A 21,895-nucleotide genomic window follows, 5' to 3' on the forward strand; every position below is an offset into this window, starting at 1 on the left:
CTGACTGCGTTTTTTCGTCAGGTCATCCTCTATCCGGTCCGAAGCTGCAACGACCATGCAAGTGGACTAGCAAAGAGGGGACTGGGGCTTAAGATTTACACAGCGTGTTGTCTGTCAGCGTCTCTGGCTATGCACTTGTTATACATCTCATACGGACTTCTTTCGGAACGGTTGGTTCCACATCACACTGACGCTTGGTGTTGCCGCTGTAGTGACACTGCAGTCCTTTGAGCCGCCGTTCCGTAGCGGTGGTGTGATACCGATGTCCACGCAGGGGTGTAACTGATTTTCCCCATCACTTCCCGTGGCCAATCAGTGGGAAACAGTTTGACTGGTCTTGTTGGCACAGCCAGATAATCACGACTTGTCTTTTCCACGCTTTCTGGGCACCAAATACCCGCATCCACTGAGGTGGCAGAGATCATAACAAAACACCAGCGCTATCTCGTATACTGCAGCAATAACACATTCTAATATGGGTTTGGAAATGGGCAGCCTATCTAGCATTATCGAAGGATGCTGAAACACTGTGCTAGTCCATGATAATGCCCTGGCTCCATGCTCACACAGCGCCTCACTTTTTTATTTTTTGAGTCCTCAAACGGTTTTGAAACTACTTTAGAACATTCAAGGGCAATTTTGTCACTCACACAATGGGTCAGTGTGTCTACACATTTCTACTTTATGCCTCAAAGTGGCAACACTTTAGATTCATTTCACAGATACTTTAAGCCTTTATTTAAACCTTTTGAAACCTCAAAAGCAGAACAAAAACATTTTGTGATGCAGCTTTTAGCCGTTACGCTCCGTGACTCCCGGAGTGTCTGAGAGAAGCTGGACATATTGATATTTTTAAACATAAACTAAAACAAAAAAAAAGATATATTCAGCCTGGCTTTCATGTGTTTTTAGACAATCCTTATCAGAAAAAAAACAACCCATTTTCACATTTGTTGTTACAAAGCGACCTCTAGTGGCTGTAGTTATTATTACAGCTGCAAAGGAGGAAGTCAGGTCGGGGATTGGATGGCTGGATTATACTAGTATAGGGCTTTCATTTAGGAGACAGCTGTTAGTGTACATTGTGAAACCAGAAGTCAACGGTGAGTTCCTTTTAACTTACTAACAGTGATGTTACGTCATGAAAATAACGTATGTAATGGAGGTGACTTAGGTAACACAGGTAAAAGAAGTAACGTATTGACTGTAACCAATCCACACTGTATTATTTAGCTATTCATTTATCAATATTTTGTTTTGTCATCATTTTACTGTTGGTCATTATCATTTATTTTATTCTATTGCATTTTACGAGCATTTTGGTTTCCAATTAAAATCCGTTTTTATGTGTGGTCTTCATCATTTCATTTTTATTTTTATTTTCATTGTTGGCATTATCTTTTAATATTCTACCTACACATCTTTTATTGCTCTCTCTTATTCAATCATTTTTGTTTTTATCACTTTGCAAGCACTTTGAATTGCGTTAGAGTTGTTTGCAAGGGACTATATAAATTAATTTTGATTAATTAATTGATTGATTGGTACTACCATCCACAGTTTTAACTTCTCTGTGTTGGACACTTGATGCTACCCTTAAATGTGAATTTCATTTAAATATAAATAGGATTTGGTGCAGCTTGCGTTGAAGACAAGGACACTTTTATGCTTCACATGAAATGTATTCAGTTTCAATTATGTAAATGAATAACGACATACATTTTGAGTGCCAACTCGGTCATACCAGAGGCTAACGTGTGTGTGTTCAGTCAAGGATAGAGATATTTGGACTTCACACACATTCAGCTCTGTTCAGCGATTAAAGACGTACCGACTGACTGATATGGTCACACTACTAATTAGTTATATGTGCTCAATAAACACCTCTGCCAACAAGCGATGCGTTGTGTTAATAGTTGTGTGCTTAGATGCCGTTATGTGCCGTGTTTATCTCATCATTTTCAAAACGCCGCCCGCCACTTTAATCACTCCTCCCCAACACTTCCAACACTTCCAACGCTGGCTACAGTTCAAGACTAATATATTCAGGATGGGGGGGGGGGGGGATGAAGCTAGACCCTCTACTTGATGAGAGAACGGGCGATGCAAACAGAAAATGTTGATGCGTGCAAATGAGATGCAAGAAGTCAGGTATTTATGATGCCGGGTAATCACTGAGGGAATTAAGTATTTAACCATGCGCACGCTATCTGTGTATCATTAACATCGTTTGGATAGATTTATCATATATCAACACAGACCGTGTAGCATGCGCTGTATGTGGAATCTGGACTGACACTGAGCTGTGTGCAATAAGGACGTACTGTACAGCAAATAAATATAAAAACGTGCGATGTGAACGATGGCTTGTATTGTTAGAGCACCTCCCTATTAGAAATTAAATTGATTTAAACAAATGAAATAAAGAAGAATCTCTTGTAAAACTTGTATTTGACTCTTTTGGAATGTAACAGGAACAAATGCACTGAGAACTGAAGAAATAAATGTCCAGGGTGTTTTTATGGGAGGAGACATTTTGGTTCTCATCCCAACTGGTATCATTACATCAAATATAATGGCTATATTGCCCCTCTGTGCAAAGCAATGTGGTGTTATTTACCAGCTGCCTATTTTATTCAGTGACAACAGCACTTGTGGTTTTGTCACATGACTCATTTTGTGATTGGCTTAGACATTTAGCATAATGCTGGGCAGCGATGCTCTCAAGTGAAATTGCTCTTTGGGAGAGCAAGGGGTGCGGGATGAATGCTGCCTCGTGATCAAACCACAAGATGCATTCAGGTTTTCAGGGCTGATGTCACCTTAAACTATCACATATGTTTATGTCAAGGAAACAGTGAACCTCAGTGTCTTTGCAGATATAAAGTGGCGCATTCCACCGTTACGATTCTTAATTTCAGGTGATTATGCATTCATGAACACATCATGAATATTATATTCCATTGTTGCCCATATATCAAAAGACTCAGTACAAGTTAGATTCCAAAATGTACGTCAGCGAGGTGAAAACCTCAGGGATTTATATAATTGTGTCATATAACAACAACCAAAATCAAAATGTTCTCAAAAATGACCAGGGTCAAATGTCGAGAATGCTCTGCACTCTGTGAAGAATAATTACTATTGATGTTGCAGCCATTCTGCACCTGATCCCCGTCTTTAAAACCCATCACAGTAGTCATTTGACCACAGTGTTATTACGTGTGTGAGTCTGTGACAGACAGGTTAATTGAAAACGTAAAGATCTACCTTGCGGATGCCTTCTTTGGACTCCTCGACGTTATTTTCTCCTCCCCCGGTTCGATTGATCATGCGCCACATCTGGGAGTACATGGGATCTCTCTCGAATGGGTTCATGGCCTTGGAGCGCACCTGATCGTAGACCGCTGAGTCCAACACCGTACCGTAAGGCAGCTCTGTCTGCTTGGATAGATCCTGGAGAGACCTGGAGAGAGAGAAAGGGCGAAAAGAGTTACTATGAGGCGCGTTGTCAGCCAGCCATTCCTTGTAAGCACCGTGCCGACTCTGCCTGAACGGTCAGCTTCACATTACGCATGGAGCTCGGTTCGTCCCTTGGGTATTATTGTGGTGACGCTGCTGCCATCTTTCAGCTGGACTTCGGCGGCTGTGGTTGTAGTAATGCCCTCTTTTCAGGTGGTGAAAAGAGAGAGAGAGTTAGTTTCCACATCGCTACTAAGATTACTTGTCATGTAGACTGTGGAAGCTTTAAGGTACTGGTGTGAAATCCAGGGAAGTGAGAGTGCCATTGCGCTAGCTAACCTGACAGTAGCCGCCAAATTGACACCAATTAATGGTAGGTTAGCTGACAGCTACCTGCGGCTTCATCTTTCTGGCCTAATGGTGTGAATTCATGGCCCATTTGGCCCAAGGCTTCATCTGACAGGTGAGAGGTTTGCATACTGACTGTGAATGGAAAAAAAAAAAGAAAAAAACTTTTCAGACAGTTCTGAAGTTCTCTCAAGTGTTTAGTGTTCTTACAATAGCGTCTCTCAATTATCTTTAACCAATGTAATGTTAGTTAAGCCACTGAGGGGTGAACAGGTGAACTTGTTCAGGCATGCGTTCCGTGCTCGAACCCAACAGTGTGTAGTGTGTAGTGTATGTCTTTGGATTCAGCGGTGAATTCATTCACAGCTCAGCTATACATGTGCTCACTGTATCACTGTCCATATTTAAACAATAATAAGATGTTTCATTCATAAAGTTCCAATCAAAGCACACAGATATGCTAAGACGCTAACATTTTCAAAAAACGGCTATGACAAACCTGCATCTGATATTCACCTTGTAGTTTTTAAGTAAGGACAAAATTAAAGCAAAATAAAAACATTAAAAAAAAAACTCCAACATAATGGCTTTTACCAATATTGTGATGTAAATAAGCACAGGATTAAGCACTAAAACAAACAAAAAAACTGTTCAGCACAGAGCTGACAGAGCAGGGGACATGAATGATCAAGCCCTTGTCTTGGTAAGTTCTGCCGTTAGCTGACCAGGTCTGGAGTATACATGAAGTATTCATGAAGTTCTGTGGTGCGAAAACACCAGTTTTTTCCTCCCAAAGATGAATGATTTCGATGTGAAGTCTCCGTGGGCCACCAGTGGAAGCTGGCAGCAACATGTAATTGACATAGAATGGAAAGAGAAAAATAGGGTTCTGACCAGGACCAACAAGTGTGAGAGAAACTGTGGGTGGAGAGCCGGTCAGCAGCACTCAGCCTGTTTGCGGCGCTGAGAGATGGCTTTGTTAGCTGACCACGGCTGATAACTAGAATTACACAGAGAAAAAGGAGTGCGCCGACATCAAAAGTAAAAATGGGGGAAAAAGCACAAGTCAGTCTGTCTTGTGATTTTTTCCCCTCTCTCTTTCTCTCCCTCTCTTTCTCTCCCTCTCTCTCCTCCGTTCTCTCTCGCTCCAGCCCTCACCCATAAATTGCCACCTCTGGGGGAATACACAAGCTATTGTTAATTATAACGCAACAGTGCTCGGGCTTGCCTCTCAAAGAGTTTGGCCGCTGAGAAATGTAATGGAGAACCATTACAGGAACTAATTACTGTTTGTTTGTTAAATGGCTGCTGCATACCACCCATGGATTTGAGAGACACACATTTGTGAAACAAAAACATGCACGCGGAAACACTCAACATGTCCTGCTTAATGAAGAACAACAAGTGTACAGTATCTTACTTCATTAATTCAGCTGTAATACTTCCACCCACGGAGCAGATTTAACAACGGGCACACATGTGAGTAGGTGCCGCTCGCGTTTTATTACAAGGCTCCGACGCGGAACACACGCGCGCACGCCGACACACACACGAGAAATAACACATTCTGCCGTTTTAATGATAAGTCACAGATCTTGCAGTTTGTCTCTCTCTCTCTCTCTCATGCCCTCCTCAACTATCTTCTGACCCGCTCTGAAGAAAAAAACAGCTTTGAAAATTTTAATGAACTTTGCTGTGAACATGAATCTTTTATTGCCGTCAATTAATCTTTGGCCCTAATAATCTCCCCTCCACACCACTCCCCCGTGAATACGTACGCCTGTCAGCAAACTCTTTGACCAACGATCCCCCCCCCCCCTTGCATTTGTGAATCGGTTTCACTGGGCAGTAACTCTGAGCTTGTTATTTAATGTTGTGTGTGTGTGTGTGTGTGCAGGCGTAGGGAGACGGGGGGAGAGGGTGAGATATGGCATGTTTTAAAGATAAATTCAGATTTTACTGAGACAAAAAAGAAAAAAATGCGAGCGAAAAACCGAGTTCACAGTGAATTCATTTATTCTCTTAACGCGCTAATGCGAGAAGACTTTTTTTTTCCGCAAACGATGGAACGAGACGAGGAGATGACAGGAGGAGAGGGCGCGGGGAGTTTGCATGCAGGATGGAGCCGGTTGTGCGTTGAATCCACGGCAGATAGGAGTCGAAAAATAAGATGCAAAACCACCCCCATCTCTGTTTGAGGAGACGGCGCAACCTCCGTAAAAGAATTTTGACGAGACATTCGAAGAATTTCAAAGGGGAATTGCGTCTTGAAGGCCTTGGAACGCGAGCAGTGGCTTTCCAAAATGTTCAAGATAAAATATGCGGAGAAAAAGAAATGAAAACACGACCTGAAGATCCGTCCTTTGATATCTCTTAAATACAGAATGTCTGTATGACGTGTAAATCATATAAATGATTGTATTTGCAGAAGGAGTGGACGAAAAGAAAGAGAGCACAAGAGCTGTGTGTAGTAACTCATTTAAATCAAACACTATCAAATGTCTGGATTTTAATTAAAAAAAACACAGATTGGTCGTCTCCAGATTTATGACTGTGTGTTTATTGTCTCACTGGGATGTGCGTGGATGAATTATGCGCTTAATTTTTTGGGATGTTAAGAGTTCACACACACACACACACACACACACCTTCTGCCCTGTGTGTATGTTCGCTCATTTTGCGACCAATTATAGTCCCCCTAAGCAGCTCAATGAGCAAGTAAATGGAGTGATCAGCAGCTGAATATATCCTGTGACAAATAGCGAGTGTGTGTGTGTGTGTGTGAGAGAGAGAGAGAGACAGAGAGAGAGAGATATTGCTTGCATGGTAATTAGTGTGTGTGTGTGTATCTCTCTGTCTGCATATGTGGTCATCTGGTCGTCCTTGCCTTAAAGCCATTGCTGTAAAAATGCCTCGAGGGAAGCGAACTTTGCAAAGCTACAAGCGGTGTGAACCTAAAGGGGAACACTGCACACATCAGAGGCTGTTTCGATCCATTTTTTAATTTTCATTTATTTTCTATCATGCTTGAAAGACTTGGGTTGCCGGGCCACACGTGTTATAAATAGGTTAACAGACAAATCATTAGTATTTAGGGAAGTCAAAGCACAGGCTTTTTTTTTTTTCTTTTTTTTTTTCAGAAGCTAAAGGGCAAAGGCGATCATCGCTTTGTGATTTTGAATGGAAATTAATTTGGGTAAAGGCAGTAGAGCCTTGATCAGTTCATTAACTTTCTAACAAATGGCTTTTGAAGCGCTACAGACAGCTGTGCAACCTTGAACAACAAGCAATCTGTGTGAACTGAAGCCAAAACACAAAGAGCATTTCTCTTGTTTTTTTTCCCCCCTCGAACAAACAGCCAAACATGGTTTATTTTATAACAGCAGAACCACCGCGGGGGTGAATTGTGTGGTACTGTCAGGTGGTTGTTTTGATAATACTGAAGCTCATTATTGTCCATTTAGGACACTTATGGTACTTTAGTCTTTTAAATAACACTTGATCTCCTTATGAGGTATCTTTTAAATAAGACCCATTTATAGTGTGATTTTAGACTGATTTATACCAACTATACTGCAATTCTAGTGTTCCAGCAGGCAAGCTTAATACATGCCTGTTTTGATATAATCAATGTACATACAGGTGTTTTTATTATTTCATTTTTGCTGTTGTTTGTTGTTCTGCAGCACTGTCGCATGTTTTGTTTTCTAAAGTGATCCAGTGGAGTTTTTTTTCTCATTTTGTGCTCACGTCCATCTGTGCAGTGGAGTTGAAATGTCATTATCTTGTTCATTACTGATGGCAAAGGGCCAGTACTGTTACAACCCCTCACCAACAGAGGGCGATAAAGGGGCGCTGAATACATTTACACACACAAAATATTCAGATTTCTGCCCTCGCTCCAAAAAAAAAAGACAATACTCCTACTTGAGCTGTGGTGGTGAAAATTAACATTCCACTATTATTCCTGTTTACATGCAGCTGATTAATAAACACAGCATTTTATTTTGGTTTAACTACCCTCCCGAAAAGGCTGACGATGTGATGTTTGTGCATTGCCAACAAATCTGCTGACATCCAACTCTTGTGCTTCTTAACGTTGAACAGAATGTGTGTGTCTCCTTCCAACCCGAATTGGGTGATTTTTCTCTCGTGCCAGCGCCACAGACTGGTAAAATGTGTATTCTGTATGTGCTGTATACATGTTTCCTGAAGCATTACTGTCCTGCACGTGTTAATCAGAAAGTGCTACATTCAGATTAAGGCCTAATTTTGGAATAGGCTACCAAAAACAAATATGCAGTGACACGGCAGTTCAGTGTGTGACAGTACATCGTGACTTCATGGTCCTGACTGTAAATAACCGAAGAAGCTGCTGCCAAGGTCAGCAGTGGGACCTCTCTGCTGACTCGGCTGAACACATGCGTGCACACATACAGAACGCTCCACCGGACGCCATGATGCTCAGATACACACATCTACTGTGCGCATACACAAACGCCTGATCAACTTTATTGGCAGTGTTTAGCGGCCGCGAAACGTGATATATTCTGCCTGACTTTGGGCCACAGATGGAAGATTTTTATCCTGGAGCACTCCGTCTGTCTTGCGCTCTGTCTACTTCCTCACTCAACAGGTGCCTCACGTTTTTTCCAGCACTCCGAAATCCCCTCCTCATTCTGACTCATCGCCGCCATCCGAACCTTTAACGCTCTCTCGGTTCTTCCTGCGCTTTCGTCTTTTTTTCTCCCTTAATCCGTCTCATCTTTTCCTCCACTCGCTTCCCCTCTCTTCATTTCCACTTTATAATGTTTATACCGTTTTGTCTCTCCCCTTTGTATCTCGCTCTCTCTCTCGCCTCCCCGCTCTTCGCCCCTCTCTCTCTCTCTCTCTCTCTCTCTCTCTCGCTGCCATCCCTCACTGTTTTCCTAAAGGATTCGCGCTGAAATTGAGGGAAAACATCCAAGCGTGAAATAGTCCAGAGAGGGTTCTGAACGCTCACTTGTTATTTCATTTCCAGGATGAAACAAGGGCATTAATACTTAAAAACCCTGTCTGTCCTGACGGCTCACTGAGACAGCGATGCCTCCATCCTTCCCCGGCCTTCTCTTCCCTTTCCTGTCCTGCCCTGTGCTCCCGCCTGCTCGCTCCTCTCAATACTTACAATAACAAAACCCGTTCACTCGATCAACCATCCACTCTTGTTCCATCTGCCTGACATGTTAATCAAGTATTTATCAGATAATAGTGCGCGCTAATCACAACATCCCCGTCTTTTTCGGCAACATCCTCTCTCCATTAAGGTGTTGTTATGGTTGACAATTGCCTTCCGTTTACTGCGGGTGCGCCCCCCTCTCACCACTCGCCCCGCCACCCATCTTTGGGAGGCCCTGGGCCACACGGGCGCCGCTGTTTAGGGGCTGTTTGTGCCACTAATGACCCCTAAAGAGTCGACACATGAAAGATAATGCATTAAAATTTATGGAAATCCTTAATTAGCTCAATGGATGCTGAGTGAGGCGGTAAACGAGGAGGCGCTCATTAATGACGGCAGTTGTGGGCAAAACAAAGCGAGGATAGGCCAGAGAAGGCAATGAAAGTGATTCTCTCTAAAGACCTTCCACGGGACGAGACAGGAGGACCTGAAATGAGGGGAAAAAGGAAACCGGAAGGGAGCGCGGCGACGTGGAAGTAAAGGATGGAGGCATGAAAAGAGAAAGGGTAGAGAGAGAGAGAGAGTGAAGGGGAGACAACCTGACAGAAACAAATTAAGAGACAGATAGTGATGAGATTTAGAGAAATAAATGTTGTTTATTCCAGAGCCAAGCACAATTAACTGTGGCACTGCCGGGCATAGCGGATGCTCCGGCATGCTGATTAGTCCAATGAGAGATGAGCGTTTCCTAGTGCCACCAGGAGAGAAAGCAGGCAAACATATTATCACAAGGATAGATAAACAGAGGGCACAGAGCTTAGGGAAATAACGTGCGTGTTTTGTGTGTCTGTGAGTGTGCCAGTGTGTGTGTGTGTGTGTGTGTGTGTGTGTGCGGGGAAAGCACAATGAGGGTTGAAGGCTATGCCAGTCGCCTCGGTGCATTCTCTGCCCGCGACCTGAGAGGGAACATGCAAAAACACTCTTCCCCACCGTATGTTATTCTCTCTCTCTCTCTCTCTCTCTGTTTTTCCTCATCTTACCTATCTTGGTCAATGGAAACACACTCACACTCACACACACATGAACGCACACATGCACGATGATGGATCCAACTTGAGGCAGGCAGGAAATTACTATCCTGCGAAGTGTTGAAGACGGAGGAGGAGGGGGAGACAAGGGTGGCGAGAGGGGAAGGAACAAGCTGTACACAAACTCTACGGTACATATGTGACCAAGCATGTAAGTGTGTAAGTACTCGTATCAAAAATTACCCAGCTTTTCCGAAATTACAGCCATTAAACCACATCTTGAATCCAGCGCGGTCGCCACTGACAACGGAGAAAAGTCACGGCATACTTACTGTATGGAGTTCTCTATGCGCGTGATGGTGAGGAAGGCCGCTAGGTTGGCGGTGTACGAGGAGATGACGATGAGGGCGAACATCCACCAGAAGCCCATCATCATCCTGGTGGCGAGGGTGGTGTAGGGCACCTCTCCACCTGCACAGGAACAGACCAAGAAACGAAGAGAGGGTTTCAAACGCGCGGTCCAAGACGTAAGCCGTCACATTAACACACAGAGGCAACTCTCGAGAGGCAAAAAAAAAACCAAACAAACAGCAGAGCACATCCTGAAAGGTTACGTCTGGATTAACAGATCGGGATCTACCAGTGCAGCATGGAACGGAATCGCTGTTCTTTTTCAGAAAGACATCAGAGGAGCACATCTTCTCGCTACATCTTTGAGATAATATTTATATAATGGAGGTAAAGGTTTCCTCTGAATATGTCTCTGTTTGGGACACGAGTAAAGGAAAAAAGGGGGAAAAGACTGCCAGCGCAATAAATTATCAGAACGATAAATCTGAGCAGGACGTGTTTAAACGCTCGTCAGTGCTGCTTGGAGGACGTTACAATGAAAAAGTCCATCTTTAAATATAAAAACCTCCTTATCCTCCGCGTCTTGTGTTGTAAACTGTTTTTTTTTTCCTGGCCCTGTCCTCTGAAAGCCTCGTCGCGCCGCAGTAAAAAAGGTCGACCGGTGCGGATTTCTGTCTGCCCGTCACTCTAACCCCTCTTGCCCTCAATCCTGTGTGTGATAACTTGAAGAGAAAATAACACACATTCATCTTTGGACTTTTTGTGTTTCCATTCATACACACTTGTCCTAAGCACGCATACACACATTCAGGTATGCATACCTAATGCACACACACACACACACACACACAACAGAGTTGCTCAGAGTAAAATGATTGATTTGCAGCCAGTGAGCTCTTCTTCCTCTGCTGCCTTTTTATTGAAGCCCGTTAGAAATTAGCCTCATTCATCCTTGTGGCAGGGGATCACCGCAACGTCGACCAACGGGTGCTCTCCCTCGCTTCTCACTTCCTCCGGCCCGGACTCAATAATATATGTGACGCCCACGTAATCCCGTGTTCCCTTTATCTCCGCGCCTCTTTCTCCACTGTATTCTCGCCTTTTCTCCATCTTCCTTTCAGGCCCCATCTTTTTTTCTCCCTTCATCGCTTATAGCGTTTGATTTAATTCAAATTTGTTATCTCGCTCTCTCTCTCTCTCTCCCCCCTCTCTCTGTGGGTTTACTTTCTCAGGCAATGTATTTTGCTGTTGACATGAGGTTTCACCACAGGCCCTTAGGCAGAATAATGTGTGGCGGTACTGTACTCTACATTCAGTTCAAATAATCCCCGCGCATCTCATTCTGCCACACGTCTATCCTGTTATGCCGTATGCCTTTGTGCTAAATCAGGTGGCAACCCGGGTTCTGGTGTATGTTTTGAAAGAAAAAACAAAAAAACGTGTTGATCTTTAATGAGTATTTTTTCTTGCATAAAAAGTCACATGCAGAGCGCTGTGGTTATGAAATCAATCCTTTTTCGTTTAATCTTTTTTTTTTTCATATTTCATTAGGGACGCTGACTGAGACTGACTTTCTCTTTCTTGAAGACAGAACAGAACATGATTAAGATTAAAGTCAAATCCCTGCGAGTAAAAGACACAAAAAGGCAAATTTCAGAAACGACTTAGCAAAGATTGACGCCGTCTTTCTCATCTGACTCATTTCACCTTTTCCACTGGATTTTTCATTTTGAAAATGTCATTCAGTCTTTCAGAAAGCGTCTGTACGCATGGAAAATAGCTGTAAGTATCTGCCTTTGCATCAAATTGTTCTCAGAGAAAGGAAACCGGGTACACACGCTCATCAATTACAGCATAATAAATATGTGAAAATAACATTTTTGATAAAGTTCATGCGGTTAACTATTCATGAGGAAATTACTGCAGTGGGAAGATGAATTGAATCTGTTCCAAGGATGAATGCAACCAGCAGGCACAGATGCCTTTTCGCACAACGTGGGCTGCCAAAATGTCCAAATATATGTCAGACCGTGACTGCAGTATCTTGGACTTCAATAGCTTCTAAAACATGACCTTTGTGAATCATTCCACCCCGCAGAAGGTATTTTGGGATTTTCCGGCTTCATACTGGCAATATCCACGGAGGACCGATTTAGTTACCAGAAAAAGAAGAGAAAAAAAAAAGCTATTGTCAAGTCTCAGAACAATTTCATGTTGATTTCTAGCTGCACAAGTTACTTTAATAAAACATTTAATACGGTTGGGAGAATGACTCCGCTGAGGTCCGGCGTCTGGACGTCCCAAAATTTGAAGGGGGCAGACTTTTGTCAGGTTCTTTTAGATGTTTTATGGTTCTCTCAGCCCCTGGACGATGTCTAAATCAAATCAACCACAGCAGACTTTTTGAAAAGGTCATTTTGTGTGTTTGTGTGTGTGTGAGAGAGAGAGACACAAGGAGAGAGAGTGGTGACATCTTTGTAAGACACTGTATAAACTTGGATTTATGAAGCTCAATAAAAGTAAGTGAACATTGAGAAGTGGGTTGAAAAGGCCCTTAATATGATTTATCTGAAGACCGGTCTGGCATTGATTTTTAAAAGGTGCCCAAATGTCAGAAACTTCTTTATCAGTTTACTATGGACCGAAACATCAGCTCTTAAAATGTTGCTAACATAGTAAAGTGTACGATAATGTATGTGTCTGTCAGGCTGTCTGTGTCTGTGTTTGTTAAGGGGAATCCAACGCAGTTTTATGGCGCAGTTCTTCCTCTCTCCTTTTAATAACTACCGTTGACCAGTTAGGCCCTGCGGAGTCAACATGACGGAGAGCCTGAATCCTCGAGGGGGGGGGGGAAGAGGGTTGATGCCAAAGGGAGTTGAAAGTCAAAAGCATGTACCCAGTGTGGTGCTGTGTAGTGACTTAATGCGATCAGTGCTTTAACTTGTGCCATATAACATTGTATAACTTTGTGCTGACACGGAGGGGGCTTGATTGATCAGTGTGTAATATGCTTCGTGGTCCATTGTAAGCTCTTCCAACAGCAAAATGATCAAAAAACAAATTACTTCTTGTTTATTTATAACTTTTTTTTTACGTTAAAGGTGCAATATGTAAGAATTTAAGTTAAAATATATAAATATATATATATATATATATATATATGTTAACATAATGAGAAATAACTGTTTTGATCAAATGTCGAAAACATCAATGTATTGCGCTGCTGAGATATCTACTGAAGTTGGCATGCTAACTAGCTAGTTCCTGTCTGAGATCCCCGCTAATCAGAATCCTATCATCATGGCTAACGAAGCTAACTGAGCTAATGGCAGTCATAGTTCGGTTTCTCTAACATGACATGTCGCCCCTTATTTGTTTGGAGTAAGAATCAGACGGGTGTCCAGTTCTTACGATTGCAACACATTTAACACAAGCCCCGACTGTCACACGCCACTGAACTATTAACTAACTGGGTGTAGCGCTATCAGCCCATCTCTCACGGCGCGGTACACTGCATCATCGGAAGCATCTCTCATACTGCGCACTATCAGAACCATCTCTCTCACAGGGGAACACGCTCAGATGGATGCCGACGTCGAGGAGGAATATAGGCAGCCAGCCAATCCCTCAAGTTAGAGAGCAGTTGAGTCAGGTGTCATGTCGATGTGTACGGGATGCAGATACCCCTTTTTTTTTAATCTTAAAAAAACAGGCTTCCCAAGATGGACATGCTCGCTTCATTTTAGAAGTATATGACTGAGAATCCCTCTAAAGGACGTGCAGCTGCTTGCAGCCAACGTACGAATACACCGAACTCACATTCAACTAAACAGCGACCTTGCCATCCTGAAAAGAACATGCTTTCAGAAATATGATTGGCTGTGACTAAAAGGTGATCAGGTCAGCTGCTCAGTACAGATATTAAGGTAACTGCTCTTCTGTATGTGTTCCCTCAGTGAAGCCGCCCGCTGAAGGTAACTACACAGAGACTCCTCTCTGTAGGACTTAGAATAAAGGAGCCGCTCTTCAAGGCGCTCATCAAGGCACCTTTCAAGTTTTCCAACGGCTGCAATCCTGACAAAAATCAAAGGTAAGCGAGTGCATGTGTCTCTGTTTGCATGTGTGTATGTTTATGAATTCCAGAGGAGGCGTCGCTAGCATGAAGCAGCTTTTTGTGGATGCGAGCTCTGCGGCTTCAAAGGCACCCTAGTGTGTCCCGTTCGATATAGCCCTCCATTCTTACCGCCACACGTTCTCCTCGCCTCCCCCCCTCATTCTGCGCTGTGTTCCCCCGTAGCTGCGGGGCGAAGAAAAAAAAAAGAAAAAAAAAAAAGCATTCCTCTAGTTCTTCCTGCTCCTCTCAAAATGGGATTCCGAATCAATATTACATGTGCTCGTTTGCAGCTGAAAGTTTGCAAATCAATTTGCCGTGTTTAATACTTTATGTATTTTTCTCAACTTCCAGGTCCCCATTGGGCCGGCTGCTGGCCACCCCACTGGTGAGAAGAACCTAATTGCCGGCTTATTTTCTGTCTACTTTCTCTGATTGACTGAGAGACTGGATATCTGGATGCTCAGCCGACTAGCTCGGCTATGAGACTGACTGACTGACTGACCTGCCGCAGTACGTTGCCGGCCGACGGACATTCTTTTTCTCGTGTCGTGACTCACGGTTCTGCTATTTCTACTCCTCCCACTTCGCCATCCTATTTTCTGATCGACTGAACAGATGGACAGTGATCTTTTCAGAGGATTTCTTCTGAAAGTCCTTTTAAAAAACAATAATTCGATGATCTGATTTGAGTCATCCATGGAAGCGTGTCGCAAAGCCTTTTATTAAACGTTTTGAGTAACGCTGTGTTTGACATTAATATACAGTTCGCATAAAATCTGAGAGCAGCCCTGTACCACTTTAAAAGCCCGCACTCTCCCACTCCCACTGGCTGCTGAGCGTTTTGGCTGGTAAAAACAGGTAATGGATGGACTAATGGGCTCAAACATGATTGCACTGACTAAAATCTTAGTGTATATGTACTACAATTATTTTCAGATTGAATAAATGAATTGAAAATAAAACTGAAATACTTTCAATTCTGTTGTAAGTAATTGATCTTTCTGGTTGGGAGTCGAATGGAATAATGTGCAGGAGAAGATGAATTCATTCAGAATAAATCATCAGCACGCTTTCACACAAACACACACACACACGCTAACTCACACCTACAGTTTGGGTGTAGTTGTGCGTACATGACAAATCTGCTCATTTAGGAGGCTGCCGAAATATCTAACGAGAACATCAAGTCCTCAGATTTATGAGAGCACCAGACGCGACCCTCATCCCTCAGTCTTAGGACAAACTAATCAAGGAGGAAAGATGATTGGGCAAAAAACGTCCTTGATCCTGTGTGAATGCGTGCAGTAAATCTGATGGGGTGATTCCAGGGCTAGGACATTTTGTCCACAAAGTGTCACAGGGCGCGATGCACCCCCCCCACACACACACACACTTCAATGTTTCCTATTCAGCCACAACATGTAGGTGAATCACAAGTTTGACGCGCCGTGCTGGTCTTTGAGTCGAGCGCGGACTTGGTTGACAGAGTGTTCAAGGGGGCCTGCGGCAGACGACGAGGTGTTTTGAAACTTTTAGGCTACCGGAGGAGAAGACATGTTAATTTCTTTTTAACCATATTTTGAGGAATAAAAAATCCAGCGTATCAATTTAATCGACTAGTTTTCAGTGTGAGCATTGTGTTGCACTTGTGGTCTTTCACTGTGTTCTTCATCATAATGTGTGGATTACTGGTACTTTGGGGAGGGAAAAGGAAGAGTGTGGCAACAAACCGATACATATTGAGTTTTCTCTTGTTTTTATATTGATTTTATGCAAATAAAGCCAAAATAATGTATAAATGCTATTAGCAACGATTCAACTTTTTCAGAACTGGTGATCCAAGCTGCAGCTGTCCATCCGGGAAAGAGAATCACCAATCGACTGTCTGACAAATTGCACCTGAATGAATTTAAAGGTAAATATTACTCAAGGCCTTTCAATTTGTTTTTAAATGCCTTGCGAACGGGGGAAGATTGGAAAGATATACATTTGAGTAAATAATATTTTGTAGTCATTGTATACAGAACATTTAACCCTTATTTCTTTAGAACGAATTTGCTGTTTCCAAATATTTCGGTTCTTACTCTGAGGAACTGCACAACGGTGATAAAGTTTGTCCTCTAACAGATGTGACATTTCAGCCCTCTGCACTGAGGAGCTGTAGCTCACACGCCACCTTTGGAGGTGTCTTGCACGAGCATTACAAAGCCTGAAAAGCCTCTTGGTCACGTAACCGTCGGCTGTTTGCGCCTGTTCATTTTAAAAGAGCAGACTTTTTGTGTCTGTGGAGGTTTATCTTCCCCTCACAGGTAAACACTACATAAAGGAAGATGTGTCGGGCCAAATTGGTGTTGAGGAGCAGCACTGATATTGTGCACAGCATATAGACAACGGCCTCTATACTCCTCACTTTAAGCTGTCAGTGTAAACAAGCCCCTTCAGTCACCGGTGCCGTCCTGCATATTGCGCCGAAATGCGGAGAGAGGTGCTCGCGGCATCCACTTGTGCAGACTTGCGACTGTAATCTCCTCCCGCAGCACGACAGCAGCAACACGTTTGAATAATCGATCTCTCTCTCTGCCTTTCCTTTCTCCCACTTCAGACGGTGAGCGGGGTTCACAGCGTCTGTCCACAGGACTCTGGATCCACTTCTATCAAACGCACCAATCTCTTTATTAAAATGTACAATCCCGCTGCCAACCGCTCTGAGGCCTCTCTTCGAAAAAGTTACATCACCACTCTCACTCATTCTTGGATGAAAGCGGACAGGAGCAGTTCATTAGAGCTTTATAAATGAGGAAAGAAGAGTTGGAATATGTTCAGCTGATGTCAGCTCCCAGTTGGAGAACGCTGCAATCTTGCAACAAAGTGATGTAACTTTTTTTTTTCCTACTACAATTTGAGCAATTTTATTCGCTCATAGCCTTCAAAGGTGTCTAGCCGAAGGACACTTTGGCTGGAGAGTACAGTAGGCTGACAACAAACAGGCATGTGAGGATCCACTCACGGGTTGATTTCTGTGAGCAGCAGCCGAACACCACAGCTGGCATCACTTGTTAACACACTAAGTAGAAATCAGGAGAGGAAATCAATAGTGTCGGGATCTTCTTCAAGGCGGATGAAGACCCTGATGAAGACGCACATGGCATCGAAAAGTTGGCCAAAGTTTTCAGCTCTATTTCTGCGCGCTCCACTGTACTTTGGACTGTATTCATGAAGTTTTTAAACTTATCCTTTATCTAGAATCTTTTGACAAGGAGAAAAAAAAAAAAAACACATTATTTCTCAAAATCCAGGTTCCATTTTAAAAGTTAAATCAGAAAATGGCTCATAAACTGAAGATGCAGCACTATAAAGTCCAAATCACCGCGATGTAGCCATGACAACAAGGGTCAATCTGGGGTCGACAACTGGCCTTTGATTTTGTTTGCTCTGCAGTCCGACCTATCTGATGTTTCTGCTGCGCTTATGCTATGTGCTGCGCTCACTTGCCAGCATCTCTGATACAGCAAATTCTGCCCGACAGCAACATCTCACCAGCTGTCGGACTAATTGCTCGCTTCGGTTTAAACTCCAGCTGTCATTTTCTCTCGTCTGTGGCCCCGACAGGTCAAATAAAGTGCTGTGTTTATATGAAAGCATCAAATATGCATTTTTAGATGACTGATATACACTTTGAAATAACATCATCAAAAAATGAGAATTCAAATAAGCTACTGCCAGGAAGTTAATGTTAAGTAGCTTTGTGATTGCCTCTGTAGGAATTGGAGTTGGGTGAAATGGAATATCAATTATAAGCCGTGGAGGGGAGCCTTCCTTTGGCACGGCCTGCTGTTCCCTTTGTTTTATCTGTGTGTGCGTTGCCTTGCAGGTTCCCGGTGGACGGAGTTCATCGGTGTACCTGGGAGAACTTGGCGTGTCTCCCTGAGCTACTTCAGATCAGGTTGTCACAGCCTGTGCTCCCCATTGTTGTTGACTTTGGCCTGGTTACCAGTTGAGGTTTTCACTCTACACAAGATTTGCATCCACCCATCGGCTGACACGCTGACAAGGCTAGCCAACGTGTCTCGAAATTGCACTGTGTCTATCTGACATTGTGTAATGATTATTATACTTGCACACCTTTTCCAATTAAAACCTGGTAGGATGATTCGTTATCCTCTTAGTCGGCGATCGTCCTCGCGCGTGAGGTAGGAAAATCCTAATGCATCCATCAGACAAGCGATGCCTGCGCCGCCAAAGTCAGGCGCTGTTCAGTTAACGCTGAATTTACATTTCCTGAGATGTTGTTCCCGGTCATGTCATGTTGTTTTTCATGCGTAATATTGCACATTTTGTATTTTGTAACTCGTTGATCCACACAAGAGCTGTTACTGACAGCCACTGACTGTGTGAGCTATAATAAAATTAGAAGAGTAAAAGAAAAAAAAAGCCAGGAAAGCGTTTTCATACAGGTGACCAAAGCAGTGGTGGATGACAGAGGCAGCAGCGGTGAGATTCTTTAACTCTTCATCTGCTGAATGCAAACTGCTTTCCTTCATCGGCAGCCTTGTGACTGACACATTGGATTTGATTTTAACGTCTAAATCCACGCATTTGACGGAGAGTTTCAGAATCAGAAAGTCTTTAACTACATTATTCAGCATCCACACTTAGCGCGTGCTTACCAAAAGGGACCGGCAAACAGCTTTTCACGGTCATCAGAATACCAACATGTTGTGCTTTCACTTGTCTTTGTGCTGTCAGAAGAAAAAGAGTCCTACGCGCTCGAACACCGAGGACCTTTGAATCTCCCATTACCGTCGAACAGAAAACATAAGCCCCTCTGAATCATCATGACAAGTTTCAGACTCTCTTGTGCTGTCGGAATAATCTCACATAATGTACTTTGCCAATCACGCAGTTTATAGGAACAGCAAGTCTTTTTCTAAAACACTGATGACGGCTTTTCATGTCACAGAGTTCTGCAAAGACGATTTTTATTCTTTTTCTCTTAAAGCTTCAAAACAAAATAAAGACGTCTCTCAAACTCAAGACAGGAAGCCGTTCCAAAGAAGCAACAGCACCTCGTTAAAGAAACTACTTCTTCATTATCAAAGCCCCGAAAGGTTCCATCAGATATTACAGACAAACATGATCACTCACGTTCCGTGACTCTATCACAACTTTGAGTGATGGAGGCAGAAAGAAAATAGACGCAACACGGAAAACTTTCACGTTTTTTCTGGTGAAGCCGCATCAGGTCGAGAAAAACAAGTTTTCATTTTCCAATCGAAAATCAAATACAGGAGCACGTTATCTCGTGTTTTGGCAAATGCATTAATCTCTGGTATCAGCAATTACGAGTGTAATGTAATTAACACTTTCCAGCATCTCCAGGCGACATAATATGCTTGATTATGATAAAGTGTTTATGCATGGCGCTGATTATATGACACTGTTAGCGATAAGCAGGTTTCTGAACTCATTCAAGCTCCCAAGTTCGAGAGAATAAATAGAAATTTCTCATCCCGGGTTTGCCGAACGCGAACACGGCTCGTTCATGCGCGTGTCTGCAAGGATTTAGCACCTGTTTGCGGTCCGGCCAGACGCTTTTACATCAACCGGTGGTTTGGTTCTGAAAAAAAGAATTTGAATTTGGCTTTACACTGGACATGGAACCAGGTCTTCTGTGTGCTCAGGACATACAGATGCTAAAAGGTACCTTCTGCATCTGGACGTGGCAAAAAACGTCCGTACATATATTTGATGCCCTGCCAATGAGACACGGCTTGTAAGACAACATGAGTACCAATGATTTGACATTTTAGGTACCAAAGAATCTTTGAGTTTTGACTGTAACGGAAACTGTCTCGCTAATCTGACGATAAAAGAACTTTGGTTGGTCAAACTATAGGCCGTAGTTTGATTGCAGCTCCTTTTTTTGTTTTTGCTTGTGTGTTTGTTTGACTCTACAAATTCAGAAGCATCGCAGAGGCAACGAAAGAACAAAGCCAAACACATGCACTTGGCAAAATCCCCACAACCGTACAGTATGTCTACACCCGCTTGTTCATTTGTTTTGAGTGAAATAACAGGGACGGCCGGAAACAGGGATGAAAAAAAAAAATAAGTCAGACGCGGGAGCCGTTCTATCCAGCAGGTTTTGGCGCACTACATTATTTTATAAGCCAACTCATCTGCATCAAACACATTCACCGTGTTCCTCTGCCTGTCTGCCTCTCTCACTTCGCCTCCTTGCCTCTCTGCACCTCTCACTTCTCTCCTCCACTCCTCTTCCTCCCCCCCCCTCCATCCTTGTTGACATGCTGCAGTTAAAGGTAGCTCCAGACGAGTGCAGCTTTGAAACCAACCGAGCGGGTGGGCGCATCCAGGAGGGTTTTTTTTATATGTATGTGGATTTCTTGTAAAGCTTCAAATCTCCACCACCGAGCAGGCCCATCCACTGCCTCAGATTATACCCCCACTGCCGTCTGATGACTTGCAGGAATCGTTTTTTTTTAACCATCCATTTCTTCTCCAGCACCTCAATCACCCTCGACCGATGGTGTCCCAGTGATTATAAACAACTTGGGGGAAGACGCGTTACGGCGTTGGGGCCAGGGTGGAGGCGGAAGAAAAAGTGAGAGAATGGGAGAGGAGATGCGGAGGGTGACAGAAAGCGTGCATCCCTCCCTCCAGCACCTCTCCTGCCTTCTTGCTCTTCAATCTCTCCTTTGTACATGTGCCACCTCTAATGCCCCTGGCTATCAGCCAAAGCGGGGAGGGATTTTCCATGTGGTTAGCATTTTCGTTTATTTTTTTTCAAGCCAGCGCGGGCCATTATGAGGATGCAGCAGGCCCGTAATGTGGCGGATTTGGAGCTGAGATGCGTGAAGTTTACGAGTCGGAGATGGGCCCTAATGGTATCTCCCTTCCCAGCATGGCGTCCAATTTCCTATAAGAAACCTCAGACTATCATCAAAACATGATGGAATGCGGTTCTGACAAACAGCCGCGTGGTGAACAAACAATGTATGGAAGATTTATGTCGGGAAGATGGAATTAAGTGTGGAGGCAAAAGGGTAATGGGGAAATGTTAACGGCGCAGTAATGTTCACATTACCCCATTCAGGTTTTGTTTGCTAACATTTCTCAACATTTAATATTCATTGGACAATTAGTTATATACTCTGTAATATATAGTCTACCTGCTCGATGAAAGTCGATGGGAGGTTTTTATTATGATCATGTGAAAGTTATTCCTCAGCTAATTGCATCTATCTCTCCAACAGCAAGAGGACTTGGATAAAGTTCCACTAATTGTTCCATGAATGTCATCCAAAATTTTGATTGTGACAGGAGACATCTTGATTACACTCAGCGTAACAAACTGCAATCAGTAACTTGGCAACCAGATAACAAATCAACTTGTCTCAGGCTATTTATTTATTTTTT

The 21,895-nt window shown here is 43.3% G+C and overlaps 1 protein-coding gene across 3 annotated transcripts in view; it reads right to left on the minus strand.

The window, feature by feature from the left end:
• Positions 1–21,895, minus strand: part of grid2 (glutamate receptor, ionotropic, delta 2) — a 494,495-nt gene that overhangs the window by 63,666 nt on the left and 408,934 nt on the right. For all 3 annotated transcript variants that reach the window (XM_030416162.1, XM_030416164.1, XM_030416165.1), the window contains exons 12-13: positions 10,326–10,464; positions 3,271–3,466 (exon numbers count right to left, since the gene is read on the minus strand). In XM_030416162.1, coding sequence (XP_030272022.1) covers positions 3,271–3,466; positions 10,326–10,464 — 335 coding nt within the window. The remainder of the gene's footprint in view (positions 1–3,270; positions 3,467–10,325; positions 10,465–21,895) is intronic.

The sequence above is a fragment of the Sparus aurata genome, chromosome 5 (assembly GCF_900880675.1).
Source record: "Sparus aurata chromosome 5, fSpaAur1.1, whole genome shotgun sequence".
NCBI lineage: Eukaryota > Metazoa > Chordata > Actinopteri > Spariformes > Sparidae > Sparus > Sparus aurata.